The following is a 16,283-nucleotide window of genomic DNA, read 5'->3' on the forward strand; positions in this document are numbered from 1 at the left end:
AATTGAACAGGGAGGGTTAGGAAATGGGTGTCACAGCTGCAATGTATATCTGGGAAGTATAATGGTAGAGTAAGAGGGTGGCTAGGAATTAGGCATAAGGTAGATGGCTCCCCAACCTCAATTATTACAGAGAGCAATTAGTTTATAGATGGTACAGAGCAATTAACAAGCAGACACAAAGTAACACAGGTTTTCCTTCATTTACTGAATGTAGAAACCAGGAAGCTAGGGAGATTACGTAACTGGCATATGTGCTATGTAATCTATTGGTCAAGAGAAGGGGCAGTGGCCAGCTTAGTAGGTGGTCATGACAATGCATGGACTTCTCCTTTGGGGGGATATCATAGCCTAGTTCCAGCACAGGGCGAGCATGTATTTGACTAGTTAATACACAGCAAGGTTCTTCATGTTAAACTTGCATACATTGCACAATGACTCTTTTGGGAGTTAAGCCTTGTTGCAGAGGTCCTGCTCTATCAGGGTCAAGATTGGATGTAGTGACAACAGGCTACTGCACAATGACAAAGTTCTCAGTGAAAACTTTCAGGAGTTGGGTTGAGTTTAATTGTATATTATCTCGTTGACTGTATCGATCCTTTTACAGTGTACACTTCTCAGCTGTAATATCTGTCTTTCATGCTCTGTAATCTTTCTATACAGGTAATTTCCTGTTATACGTCTTTGTAATAATTATGTATTGTATACTTTTATTTGTCACAAATGTTCCTTCCTATCAGTGGTTAGTGTACTTGGTGCTTTTCTCCCCAGGCCTCCACTGAAATTGGACCTCATATTCATTTGGAAACCAGTCATCAAACCATAAATATATATACAAAAAAAAGATAAATACAGTGATTGTAGCCATTGTTAAAGTAAGGCCTATTCATGAGCTGCTTTAATGCACTTTTTTGAGCCCTGTCTCTTTTTCAAATTCCCTATTTATCATTTGTTATTATACTCTGTCTTTTCTTTAAATTTCTAACAGAAACTGACTTAAGGTAAGATCGTTTGCAACTTATGTCACTTTTGGTGGCAGCAAAAGAAAGGAGGAGTGTAGGAAGATGTGGTAGATAGAAAAGACTGACCAGGCTAGGAAGGACTACTGGTTGGCTAACAAAGAAGCTAAGAAAGGAGTTGCAATAGCAAAGAATACGGCACCGGAGGCACTCTACCAGCTTCTGGAAAGTGACTCAGTAAGGGGCACAAAGAAACTATATCAGGTTACAAGGCAAAGACAGAAAGATAAAGAAGATAGTCAGACATGCTTCATAAGGGATGCCAGCAACAACCTGCTCACCAGTCCACAGGACATCAAAGGCAGATGGAAGAAGTATTTCCAGCAGTTTCTGAATGAAGAAAACCCAAAAGAAGCTGTACTGCCCCAGACACTGCCTACAATGAGAGAAGAAGAAGAGCCCACCCTAGAAGAAGTAAGAATAGCACTAAGGAAAATAAAGTCAGGGAAAGCAGCAGGCTCAGATGAGGTCACAGCAGATATGATAAAGATGCTGGGTGAGATAGGGGAGAAATGGCTCCTGAGGGTACTAATAGCAGTGTGGTGAGAAATGCATATCCCACATGATTGGAGAATAAGCATACTCATGCCAGTGTACAAGAACAAAGGGGACATCCACAACTGTGGGCATTACAGAGGAATCAAACTCCTATCACATTGCATGAAAGTTCTGGAGAGAGTGATTGATAAACTGATAAGCAGAGCAGTCAAATGTAAGATGGGAGATGAGCAGTTTGGATTCAGATCAGGATACAGCACAATTGACCCAGTGTTTGCAGTGAGACAAATACTTGAGAAGGAAAGAGTCCAACTGGGCATTCCTAGACTTGGAGAAAGCATATGAAAGCTGATCTGGGCAGTACTGCAGTGGTTTGAAGTCCCAAAAACATTGGTAGAATTAGTGCAGGCTATGTATAAGGACTCAATGACTCAAGTACAAACAGTGTTTGGCCGCACACAGGGCTTCCCAGTGGGAGGAGTGTACACCAGGGTTCAGCTCTGAGCCCACTGCTGTTCACACTGGTGATGGACTACATTAGCAAACATGTCAGAGGGGACAGATCAACAAAGTTGCTGTATGCATATGATGTGGCAGTACAGGCAGACTCTGAGCTAGAACTTCAGCAATGGATAGGAGAATGGAATGCAAACCTGAAAGCACATGAAATGAAACTAAGCACAGATAAGATGGTGGTAATGGCAGTAAATTGGGGAAATCCGAAGAAGCTGAGAATAGAGATAGAAGGGAAGACAGTGGAACAGGTAAACAGCTTCAAGTATCTGGGAGGGGTGGTTGAGGAGAAAGGAAGTCTGAATGAAGAGGTCAAAGCTAGAATCAGAGGGGCTGCAGCCAACTGGCATAGAGTATCAGGTGTAGTCTATGACAGAAGAATGCCAAAGAAGCTGAAAAGGAAGGTGTACAAGACAATGGCGCAACCAGTACTACTATATGGTACAGAAACCTTGGCAGTAAAGGCAAAACAGTTGAAGAAGCTGGAGGTGATGGAAATGAAATGCCCAAGAAAGGTGGTAGGATGCACACTGTGGGAGAGACAAAGACGTGAGGACTTAAGAGCAGAAGCCAAAGTAGCTCCAATTGCAGAAAAGATCAAAGAGAACAGATTACTGTGGTTTGGATACATGCAGAAAAGCAGAAGACAATCTGGTGAGGAAGATTTGGGCAGACAGGAGGAAGGTAAGAGGAAGTGAGGACATCCAGCAGAGAGGTGGATGGATTGTGTGAAAGAACATCTATGATTGTCAGTCATGAGTGCTGAAGAAGTCAGGAGTGTGGCACTGAATTGAGAGAGTTGGCAGCAGTTAACACGATACCCCGACCTCATGTAGAAAAAAATGGGAAAAAGGGGGCTGATGATGATAATGATGATGATGGTGGTGGTGGCAGTAAATATGATAAGGACCACTGTTTTGTCCTTTCTTTCCATCTTGTCGCGTCTCTAACCATTCTACTATAAACAACACAACTATACACTACAACTGCCTTTGTTTTTTGTCCAACTTTACTACATTTCTTACCCTGTAACAACTTTCTTCTCTTTTTTCTCTTCTGTCCTCACATTTTGCATATTTCATTCTCATGTACAAATTATAAGCTTTCTGACTCATTCACCAACTTGTTTTTAAACTTCTGCATTAAACTTTATAATCCACTCTTTTGACCCAAGTTGGCACCTTCTTTTAACAAAATGCTTTAACATTTTTGAGCACTAAGTTATGTCAGGGGTCAGTAATACAACAATAGTCTGTGCACATACATACCACACATTTTATTTTCCTTGCATAATATCTGTCTTTTTCTCCTCTGTCCACCACTCCTCAGAGTTCTACCTGACTTTCTACTTTCATAACTCTTATCTTCATTCAACTAGTTCTGCCCCTAAGATCACATAACTCTGTCCATCCACTTCACTATTTTGCTATTCACACTCCCAGATCTCCCATATGATATCCTCATCCTATTCTTAGCTATACTCTGTCAAGTCCAAGAGTCATTCTATCCAGATGAAAAAAAAAAGATAGACTTGGGAGCAACCACTGTCCACGGCTAACAGACACTTGAGACAATGCATTAATGCTTGTATAAGACAATTCTTGGTGAAATGGAAATCCACAAATAATCAGTCCTCTGTCTCCCTTTTCAAAACATACAAAGACAAACCAGAATGACTGTAAGAAGCTCTAGAGTTTTAACCCTTCCCTATGTTAGAGGCCCACAGTAAACCTCATTCAGTATTTAACTCCCCACTGTTTGCTTAAGGACTCCTTTTCTTATCTTCCCCCTAACTCACAGACTTTCTAATTACCACTGCTTCTCACATCTTTTACTCAACCTCAGACTTATTTATAGACATTCCATTTATTTACTCCAATTAAAAATTCCTAGTAGAATTTTATTTCTCAAGCTCTTTTTTAAACCATGATTCTCAAAAAAGCCTTCACCTTCACAGCTCACACACTTACTGATATCTTTCATCTTTTTATATGTACCATGTAGTTTCAAATGTCTGGAAGTCTTCTATTATCATACCTTTTCTCAAAGTCTATAGTCATGCAAGCCCTCGATAACAATAACCTGTTGCTAACTTTTCTCCTCCATTCAAGCTACTAGAAAAGCTTTTATGTAACAAAATTTAAAAAAATCTAAATTGTGAGGAAGTATGGTGTATCCAGTATGGTGTAGCTTGGATAGCTTGGGACTTTAATCACTTCACTCAGCTATCTATTTTAAATCCCATAATTTCAGTTATAATCACAGAAAAAAACTGCAAGTGGATGTTGCAAGTTCTTAGTGTGTGAAGTGACCAAATGTCAGAAAAGGTGAATATAAAAGACGCATAATATATATCAGAAAGATTCTCACTTGGATCATGTTAGTGGCCCCAGACAATGACATAGTATGGAGGGAAACTGTAAAAGTTAACTTATACGACTAAACTGGAAAAAAACAAGAAAAGTGATAGACCTATAGCAGAGTAACTGAAGTGGTGAACAAGCATTTCAATTTATAACAAAATCTAATTCACAAAAATTAGAAATTTAAGGAAAGAATGGTTGTTTCTGAAGCAAAATTAGCTTTAATGGAAGCACTGCCTACTGATCAGGAAGACAGGGCTAGATGTAAGAGCATTCACATTCACTTTTATGGCATCCTAGAAAACAAAGAAAATAAATACTGCAAGGGTTTATAACTGCACTGTTGGCTAAATGGACTTGAATTCCAGAAGAGGAATTCCAGCTAGAAAGGGCATATTGGATGACACGGATCCCAAACAAGTCTGACAATAGTAATCTTCACCCAATAATAGGCTGATTTATTACCTTTGTATTGAAGGAAAAGGTGATTTTCAGAAATATGGAAACCGGGATCAGGCATTAATTTGGAGAAGTGAATGTGTTTGCTGAGCAAGACTACCCAGCTGTAATCAGACAAAACAGAGCAGCCTTCATCCTCATACAAAGACAATATGAGATCAGAAGACTTCACTATAGGATGACAATAAACATATACCTGCTTGAGACTGAAAGAACAAAGTCACTCACTAGCCCAGAAGAAGTAAGAGTGGCACCAGGGAGACTGAATTCTGAAAGCACTGGCCTGCATGCTGTGCTTAAATCACAGAGGTACAAAGCATAAGTACCAAAAGCTGCGCAATCTCATGAGATGCCCTTGTTTATTCGAAAGATGAATGTCTAGACAGAGTGAATCTGATTCCATCCTTAAATTCTGAAAGGGGCAGGGGAATAGTGGCAGTCAATGCCTGAGGGAGCGGAACAGAGGTCAAACTCAATATTACGCACACAACAACAGGGGCAGATACAGATAGAAAATATACTTAATAAATATGACATAGCACATTGCACTTTAAACGAAGTAGTAGAAGTTTTTGCACTAAATTCTGAAATAGCTCTACCATACAAACAAATGCACAATGATTTAGCAAAACCTATTGGCAAATATAACAGTGAGGCTAGCACCAAGAATAATACTGTTTTTATAGATGATTTTATGGACACAGAAGAGCATCATGAACTACATTATGAAATTGTTACTGAGGGAGGTTTTTCTGTGTACAATTATAGTGAAATAACTTTTGATTCCAATTTTTTATCTTTATTTAGAAAAGGTTTTAAGTTTATTCCAACTTTTAATTTAGACATAGGGAAGGTTTTATTAAATATAAAAATGTATGCTAGACAGTTAAATTTAAAGATGTTTTTTAAGAAATCTACAGATACTATTTCTAACTTAAAAAGTAATAATCTGAGGTTAAAGAGGCCTAGTATATTTATTCTACCTAACCACCCCATTATTCACCTTTTTGAAACTTTTTGTGAAACACACTTAAGGAAAATTTATAAGAATATGCAAAGCACTAGGGACAACCTGACAGAGGCAGAAAGGTTTTGTCTGAGGGAATTGAGTACTTCAAATTCGCAAAGAATTATGAAACCAGACAAAGGGGGAGGGGTGGTGATTATGAGTACAACAGATTATCAGCACAAGATGGCAGAAATGCTTAATGATGAGACGACATACACAAGGGTCTCTAAATATGATATGACAAAAGCATACACAAAAATAGACTGGCAGTTGTATGAACTATTTACTGAAGGTATAATAACTAAACAAGAGCATGACTATTTAACAATGGAATATCCTATTACACCATCTATATTTGGAATAAAGGTACACAAAAGTATCTCAAATCCTCCCTTCAGACCAATAGTTTCAGCCAAACAATCAAAAACAGAAGCTTTGGCACATTATATTGATGTTCAATGTGGTGAGGTAATTAAAAACATTAAACATATATTAAAAGATTCATGGCATTGTTTAGATACACTTAAAGATGTGGATAAAGAACAACTCATAAATACTAACATGGTCACGATAGATATTATTAATTTATTTTCAGTGATACCACTAGAAGAAGGATTGGAATATTTTGAGGCAAGTTTGGAAGCTTACAGTAATTTTCATACTGTTAAGCGTAGATTACTAGTTGATTTAATGGAGATGGTACTTGAAAATAATTTTTTTCAATTTTGTGGAGAACATTACAAACAAAGTTCTGGTGTAGCAATGGGGGCAAGATGTGCCCCTGTTTTCGCCAACCTTGTACTAGCCATGTGGGAAAGTAGGTATGTTTTTAAAAGTACTTTTTGGCCTAAAATTAGTATTTATTTGAGATTTTTGGACGATATATTAATATTCTGGAAGGGAACAAAAGAAGAAATGAAGGAATTTATGGATTACCTAAAAAGTACTACATCTTTCTTGAAATTTACAAGTAGCTTTAATGAAAAAGAATGTGAATATCTAGACATAAAATTGTACAAAACGGTAGAGGGAATTGAATCAACTATACACAGGAAAAAAACCTTTTCAAATTCCTATCTTCACTTCGATAGCTGTCATCCGTATTTTCAAAAACGAAATCTGGTTAAAGGACAGATGGTAAAGCTATCTAGGATCATAAGTGAAGATAGGGAATTTGGTTTACAAATAGAATTCCTGATGCAATTATTGAGAGATAGGGGTTATCCAAATGTATTGCTGGATCAAATTAAAAAGGAAATACATTCTAAGAGAAATACTAGTTTTAGGCCGATTATTAAGTATGGTATATCCAACGGAAAGAATGAAGAGAAAAAAGATGATTTTTTAAAAGTAAGTTTACTACAGTTACCATTTACAAACAACATCAATATGGTGGTTGATAGTGTTAACGAAGTATGGAAAACAGTATTTAACAACCAATTAGAAGTAACACAATACATAGGTAATGCTCCAACTATTGTGTATACCAGAGGAAAAAATTTAAAAGAACACTTTGAAAGTGAAACTAACCATACACATTCACAAATGAAGAAATGTGGTTTCTGTCGAGGATGTAGGTTCATAAACGACGGACCTTATGTTAGTATTAAACATCATAATCCTACTATTAGATGCCCTGGTCATGTTAACTGCAATACAAAACTAGTTGTCTATTTAGCAACATGTTTGTCATGTCCAGCCTTTTACATAGGTAAGACTATAAGAAAGTTAAAAGACAGAATTGCAGAACATGACAGGGATATTAGAAATAAGAAAAGCACAAGTTCATTATATATGCATAGTATGAAATGTACAAATTTTAAAAGATTCTTGTTTTTTGTGATTGATAGAATACCACAGGGTAGTAGCAATGAAGGTGATGTTAATGCATTATTAGAATTGAAAGAATGTTTATGGCAGTTAAGATTAGATGCATGTAATGAGCCATGGATTAATGAGCATGTATCAATTGTTTCTTATTTAAAGTTAAAATCATATACTATTTAAAGTAAGTTATATTTATTTATATATTTTTATTATTATAAACAACAGAATGTTTAATGATTAAATTATTCATATATATTTATAAATATAATAGCATTTTTAAATTTTAACACTGATATACTTATAGCTATACATTTTTTTAAAGTTATGTAATACTGATTAGTCATTTTATTTGTCTTATTTATTTATTTATATATTGAGACTAATTAATGAAGTTTATCTGTATTGAATTTGATTGGGTAATTGATGTATAAGTAATGATATAAAAAGTAGCTGCTGCACTAAAAACATTAAGAAGAAACCCATGATGCACACTGGGTGAAAGCGCTTAGTTGATATTTATGTCTGTTAAATGTCTGTTAAATGTCTAAAGGAGTTTGTCTTTTGAGTGTATTAAAGGAGTTTGTGATCCAGTCAAGGTTCCTGGTTTTTAATTTACAAGTTTTCCTTGCCTTGTGGTTTAATTTCTAAAATATTACTCAGTTAGTTAATAGACTGAATTAGATATATTGTGCACATTGTGGGTAGAAGAGTTCAGACATCCAAGAGTTGGTATCTTCCTATGGGGGTAGGGGTAGGTTAAACCATTTGGAGCCTTACTTTTCTCCCTCTCTTTTGTTTCTCCTTATCTTTTAAAGAAAAAGAATTGTAATGAACGTGATGTCCAGATATATCTTCCCCATTACAGGTGTTCAACATTTACAAAAACATATTTGTAAAAATAGAAAGCTTAAATAAGATGGAAGTGAATAGGGGAAACAGATAGTGTGTCTGTTTATTTTATACTGACTGCATAATGTAGTACAGTGAGGGAGTATTTTAAGACATGTGCGTAAGAAGACGATTTGGGGGTCAAATAAGGGAACACTAGTAGTCTCGTAATGCAGTGCAGCAATGATGAAAAGCGTGACTCCAAAAAATGGCAAATAAGCTAAGAATGTACACGGTTGGCAAGGTGCGAGGGAACACTCTAAACACAGTAGACAGAATATGGGTTATAGCTGGAAGAGAAGAGTAAAGGATCGAATTTGTCTCTGTAAACTACTACCTGAGGCCACTGGGTGCAAGTAAAGACAAAAGAGCTGAGTGCTATTAGGTCAGCAGACCTATACTGTGAAAAGAAAATTTATACATAGTTTGTAGGAAAATGAATATTAATAACTTTGTTACTCTGTTTAATGTTAGGACATGTTATCAGTGAAAGATTAATTAGGTAGCAACAATTAGCTAGACAGAAAGCAGACTGAATGTACAAGGAAGTGAAAACAAGCAACAAGTTGGGAGTAAAATTAGGACATGCAGTCATTATGTTTGGCAGGACTTGTTGGCAGGATTAGTGAAAAAAGCGTAGGGGAAGTGTTAAAAAAGCCAGTACTGTGGGAAGCGAGTATTTCATCCTGGAATGTTATGGGTTTATCAAATCCAGTAAAGAGAGAATGAATTATTAACACAGTAAGAAGACTAGGAGTAGGAGGAACACCCTTACAAGAAATCGACCTCACAGTAGAGGAGTATAAAAAGCTGGACTGACAAGGCTATATGGCTGTGAGGAGCTTAACATACTTAGGAGCAAGAAAGGGAGGAGTATGCCCTCTAGTGGCAAAGTCAAAGAAGTGAGTGAAAGAACTGTTTTATACAGGATAAGGGAGGCTGTTTGTCTGGTTGGAAGGTCTGTAATACAGGAAACTTTATAAAAATAGCATTATTCTATATGCATCCAAAATTTAGATTAATGAATGCTAGGGATAAAATATTACAAATAGTAATTTTCAGGGAGTTTTGATAATAATAAGAGACAGGAATGTGACATTTTATGACAGGGAATTGGCAAAAAATGTAACAGGTGGAAAACAGTTAAGAAAAGAAGGAGGGAGTGCTACATTATTGAAAACATTTGGTTTGATAGACGCCTGGTTAGTTTATGGGAGACCTGATGAAGGCAGGCACACATAGTCCTAAAAGGAAAAAATGTTCAAGGACTGACAACACTGTAATTTCAAAGGAACATAAACAATTGGTAGAATAAATGGCGCTAGGACTGATAATTTACATGGATCATGCTTATGCTTTGCTAAACTTCAAATTGGGAAATGGGGCAATAAGGGAAAGACATTGGAGATTTTCATTACGTCTGTTAAAACAAAAAAAAACTTTCACTGGCTGGATGGCTGAGAAACAGATGGGTTTACTGCAAGTGTTAGAAGTGCCCATTCAGAACTGGGAATAGCTAAAATTAAAATATGTTATAGGAGAAGACAGAGAAGTCAAAGAAAAAAAGAGGAAAACACAGAATAAGAAGGAGACATAGATGTAAGCAATTAAGGGAACACCAGAGAAAAAGAGATTTACTTTGAATTAAAGAGCAGAACAGGCTATGGATATTACTATCATAAGAACACTGAGTGGAAGATGAAAGGATATTAGCTGTAAGTGTGGCAGTTATGGAGACTTTTGGTACAAATTCATCCAAGACAATAAGGCCACTAGTGGTTGGGTTAAGACACTAGAACATAGAGAGAACTATTACTGTGTACATGGATAATGAGCAGTGGTGGTTAAAAGGATATCGGTAGGTACAGTGAGGCTGTTCAGCAATCATTATGAAGAATTTATAAAGGGCAGCATCGTTCAATTGAGACAGCAGGGATAGTTAAAACATTTCTTGATACACTGCCTTTACCTAAGATGGAGGAAAGGCTGGGGACGGTCGTCTAGGAGAGGCAACAAAGAAGAGCTGATAGGGGTTTTAAAGGCACAAAACTACAGTAAATCCCCTGGCATGAATGGGGTTCTGGTAGAAGTTTGGATGCTCAGGGTGACAGAATGACAGAGGTATGGGTAAGACTTATTAAATTAGGTTTAATCAAAAAGCGGATATTACCATCCTGGAAGGAACGAAGGGAGTATAGTGATGAAACATAAGGAGGGGAATAATTTGAGGCATATGGAGTCATTCAAACCTATCACTATTTAAAATCATGACTACAAATTATTTATGGGGCCAACTGGCAAATGGGCCTTTATATTTACTACCTCAAAAATCATAGTGAATGCTAATGTCTTTCTTCAAAAATTCTACCAAGCTATACTAATGAAACTATAGTTCAGGATCTTGGACACAATCAGTCTGTAGAATAAACAGGCAAAATCACTGCATTGCTACATTTATTTAGTTGCACAAAAAAGTGACACTCACCCATTTCATGATCTTAAACATAGACAGTTACTAAATCTTTTTATGACAACTTTGAAGGGTATTCTCCTTTATGTTTATGTAATTCGATTACTAATGTATTGCATAACATATAACAATAATAATGATAATCTAAATAAAATAAGCACAGTTCATGTTTGAAAATGATCATACTATGATATCATCAGTCTTACTACTGCAAATAATAATAGTAACATGTAAACAGAAATGGAGAAACCAGGTAATGAAATGTCAAATGCTAACTTCTGTTCAGCTTTACATGCTCATGCCCATTTCAGGTTTTATAACATGAAAATGGGATTAAATTAGGTGCAGGTGTTTCGTCTTCCTTTGCTGTGCCTAAGTGTATCGAAATGAGGATAATAACACCATTGTCAGGATGTCAGCAGAACAGATGGTCTAATGCCAGCTGTGAAGTTTCAGTAGGTAATGACAATACACTGCAGGTTAGATTAAATTACATTGTAATAATCATTAACTCATTATAGCTGACTGTGCCTCCAGATGTTTCTGCAGTTAATGCCTGCTGACGCCTCTAGGTGTCAAATATTGCTTGTTCATATTTGTATTAATAATTCCAAAACCATGCCGCATATAAGGTATCAGAATATTTAATCTTAAAGTATACATAATGGCAAACATAATTGTATCGATATCTAACCTCTGTCTAATGCAGCTAAAGAGATACTGAATATTATTTGTATTTTAAAAATGTTCATATTTCTCAAAATATTTTTAAATAGCACTCAGGTAATACAAAAAGAACTGCATAGCCTCATATGAAAGCTCACAGCTGTATAATGAAAATCCGGCTGGCAGTATGTGTTTTGCTTGAATGGTTACTGAGATATGATAAGCTGTTTATGCAACTTTACAAAATTAATATTCACTGCCTTTATTTTGGCTTATAAAACCCAGTTTAAAGATTTGAACTGAATGAATGTCACTAATGTAAAGATTATTTTGAATATTTGTTTGAACTGTAAGGTGTTCATTTTTATTAAGTCTCAAGCCATGCACACTGGGAGTTAAAAGTACCCACTCAAAAGAGCTGTGCTGAATGACTTAATTTATAACACATAGACTAAAGAAATGGCAGGATAGGCAACCGTCTGCCTTGTTGGCAGAATGCCAGTCCCAGCATGCTAAGTAAGCATGGCAAACGTAGAGCTGAGTTAAAAAACAAAAAAAATAAAACAAAACAAAATAAGACTGCATCAGTCGATCCTGCTAATATGTGCATATCAACTCTGTGTGAGTCATGCAGAACATCCATTATACAGACTGAATATACTAAGACAAATGTATTGTGGGTGAATGGTTACAAATTACATTTTCTTTTGGGGTACAGCACTGCTGTTATGTGAAAGCCAGCATTCATAATTTCTAGTTCTTACCAATCTTCAACGGTGCATCTGGGGCAGGAGTAGCATAAAGTAGATTCTCAGGCTTTAGATCACGATGAACAACCCCATGTTCGTGAAGGTACTATCAAGGGAGAAATAAAAATTGTGTTAAAACTGGACACAAGTCAGCTCCGCACACAGACTAGCTTAGAAAAAGGTTACACCAGCTCATTTTCCATATTTAAGCTCTAAGAATCTCAAAGTAACACAGCTATGAACTTTCCCAGAGAGTGATGTGCTGATTAAATGTATACTAAACAGCTTTGCTTCCTTCAGAATTCAAGCTTATCAGAGCCATTTATTTTAAGACAATGCATTTTTTTGGCAGGACACTTGGACAAGTGTGTTCAACAGTTAATATAAGAAGTACATTCATTTATTCATTTAAACAATATATTTGTTTTAGAACAGTACCATCCAGATATTTCCTAAAGAAAAATAAATTGGAATGTGGTGCACAATTCAATAAATGAAAAGGTAGTGAGGAAGTAACAGCACAAGTAAAATATAGTACTGACTTGTGTTGGCACTGCAGAGGAAGGAATGGTAATCATTTGAAGACTCGTTGCATTTTTAAACATTTTTGCAGGGGTGAACTCTTGATATGGGATTTTCAGTGGCCAACACCCGCCATTAGTTATATATATTAACTCAGAGTACTACACCACAGAGTTGGGGGAATACACCAATATAGCACAGCCTCACACGTAGTATCTGCACCCACATACATGCACCTGCAGTTCTGTAATTAAAAAGAGTGCAGATTTGGTCCTGAGATATTCGACATGTATCTATAAAATATGGCAACAAAAACTAGCAAACATACAAGCAAACAAGCAACGTAAATAAGCAAGTAGGTAAGTAACTAAGTAAATAAATAACTAACTAACATAGAGACATATACTGAATGTAGGAATATTATGCTTTGCACTCTGATATATCCAAAAGTTTCATGCAGATTCTCAGGCAAAGAAGCCATTGGTCATTAGAGCAATTAAACGACAAGGCTTTGCAAAACTCCTGAGGCTTGAAGTCGCAGATTATTTGGGTAGAATATCATAAAGTTTATTACAAGTGCAAATGGTATGAGTGGGATAAATGCATTTAAAAAAATCACCATGTTATGGAATTAAAACTACATAGGTTCACAGGATGTTACTAGGCTATTGACCCAAGGGTCTTTACAAGCCTAGCTGTTAAATCCCAATATAATACTAGATGAGAGATATCATCTATGCCCAAGGTTTTTCTAGCAAGGGCTACCCATGTCCAGGAGAGAAGCTATGGCAATCCCTGGCAGGAATTAATGGTTTCCCATTCAGTCATCCAGGTTGCATTTAAACTGGGTCATAGAGGTGCTCTGCTTGATATGGATTGGATGCCTATTCCAGAGTGGCAACCTCTGAGAGATGTATTTGTGTCTCCAGCAGGTCCTGTTTATGTTGCAGGCTAGATCAAGGCTCCTGGAATGGGTAACTGTAGCCCCATTTGACTTATGGATGTGCAGCATTTCCATTAGATTTGGGTCAGAGATAGCCCCCACAACAACACCTGTTTTATGTCTGTAGAATTGGCCATTAAACTCAAAAAAGTTGTCACTTAGAACTAGTTCAAGTAGATCACACATAGTGTTGGTCATCCCTGTTCCAAGACTGGAATAATTAGATAATCACAGACAAATTTGATACCTGTTTCTTGAAAAATACAGGTATATAAGGATACAAATCAAATGCACACCAAAGTGCACTGAGTATTTAAGTTATTAAACTGACCAAGTAACTCTAAGAGGTGCCATGAATTCTTGAGGTAAAGTTTTGATCTATAGGGTTCAACCAATTGTCCAGAAAGATTGAAACTGGCTCAGTGTTGTAGAAATCAGCTGCAATGATAGGTCTAAAAGGTGGATTGTTGCAGTCTTTGTGGATCTTAGGAATTCCAAAAAATTGAGCCATTTTAGGATGATCAATTTTCAAAAATATGTAAATCTCGTGATCAATTTGATTCTAGCAAAGTAAGTCAAAGAAGCAACCGTCGATGCTTGTGAAACATTTTTGATAACATATGTCTCGACTACTTCATAGTAATGGTTGTCAGCTAACAGTTGATTAATGGAATCAATATAAGCCAGATTGTCCATAATAACAACAGTTCCACTTTTGTCCTCTTTGATAATACATATATCCTTATTTTCACTTAACTGTTTTAATGCTACTCACTCTCTATACGTTAGGTGGTAGAATCTAGGTTTATGGCCAATGCACCTTCTCAAATCATTTTCACAGGTGTCATAAAATACCTGTAGTGTTTGGTGCAGGAAAGGATTATACGTACTTTTAACAAAATTTCTTTTGGAGTTAGTATCTTGAAATCCTGGAATGTCTTTCAGAATGTATCCAAGGTTTAACTTCCTGGTAAACAATTTCAGATCTACTATCACTTTGGTCATGTTAGCTGTTTGTGTTGGAATGAATGTAAACTATTTTTCAATACAGATACAGCATCATTATCAAGTGATTTTTTTAGTTAAATGTACAATTCTGTCAACTGTAGTAAAGGTCATCTCTTCCCTCTGGCTCTCCCTCTCCCCTTCCTGTCCCTCTGCCTTTTTTCTACCAGTGAGGGATCTGTGTTTGAGGAGTTGGATGGATGGGAAAAGAGGCTGGAGATAAAACTGGATGTGAATCGTAATGACTAGAATCAGTATTATCATGGTTGTTGGTAATCGCATTAATAGCAGCAATAGTATGCGTTGGTGCTCCAGCTTTTTTAGTTGGTAGTGAAGTGCTACTGCCATTAGTATTATTTATTTATATATGTATTTTATTTATTTTATTTTGCATTTGTTGACCTGGATAGTCCGACTGAATATATGTCCATTTTCAGAGGAGGTCCGGGGAGAAAAGCTCCACATACCAAAACAGAGACAGTACATACATCACTGAGTGATAAACCCAGGCAGACATGTTTAGAAAAAAATAGACAAAGAATACAGGCAGATATCAATATACACAATGTGCAGACTTACATCTGATTGGCAAAGACGTATCAGAAAATGTGAACATAGAATACAATCAGATCTCATAATTCACAATGCTTAGACATTCAAATGCTATGAGGCATAGATACTTGGCTAAACAGCACGTTGGGTAGCAAGACATGTATTAGTGAAGTTGTAAGTCAGGTTTAGAACAAGAGCACAGCCAATGAGATGTGAGGTATTTTTGAGTTCTCTTTTAAATAGGGGTAGTGAGGTTTCCTTGGTAATGGTAGTAGGGAGTAGAGTCCAGATTTTACCGGTTGAGGTGGCAAATACAGCATCGCCTGCAGAGTTGTTGGATTTTTGAGTCAGCATCAATAGCTTATCAGTTGAGCATAATGGCCTGGGGGCACTATGAGGGGTGAGAATATTTTTGAGAGCAGGGGTGTTGTCAGGTTGATGGAGTATTTTATGAGCTACTATAAGCTGATTGAACTGTAGAAGGGTAGGATACTCTAGCCATCCCAGTGTTTTGAGGTTCTAGCACTGGTGGGTCCTAAAAGCCATTCCAGTAGTGAATCTGGCTATATGATTGTAACATCCTGACAATTTGTTAAGATCAGTTTTGGATAGGTTGGTGAGTACAGGGGAGGCATTCATAAGGGTAGAGAGGAGGTGTGATCTTGCAATAGCTACCCTAGCTAGGGGGGTGAGGAAAGGCTTGGCTCTGTACATGGAGCCAAGTTTTTTGTTGATGGACTTAATAGTGTGACTTACATGTTTTTCAAATTTAAGGTTGTTGCCTATTATTATGCCTAGAAGCT

At 36.6% G+C, this 16,283-nt stretch overlaps 1 protein-coding gene across 1 annotated transcript in view; it reads right to left on the bottom strand.

The window, feature by feature from the left end:
• The window catches only part of CAMK4 (calcium/calmodulin dependent protein kinase IV), a 1,096,576-nt gene that overhangs the window by 313,125 nt on the left and 767,168 nt on the right, over positions 1–16,283 (bottom strand). Inside the window, exon 6 of the mRNA XM_044064475.1 lies at positions 12,474–12,564. Coding sequence (XP_043920410.1) covers positions 12,474–12,564 — 91 coding nt within the window. The remainder of the gene's footprint in view (positions 1–12,473; positions 12,565–16,283) is intronic.

Source organism: Protopterus annectens, chromosome 2.part2 (assembly GCF_019279795.1).
Source record: "Protopterus annectens isolate FY-2018-M chromosome 2.part2, PAN1.0, whole genome shotgun sequence".
In the NCBI taxonomy this organism is placed as follows: Eukaryota; Metazoa; Chordata; order Ceratodontiformes; family Protopteridae; genus Protopterus; species Protopterus annectens.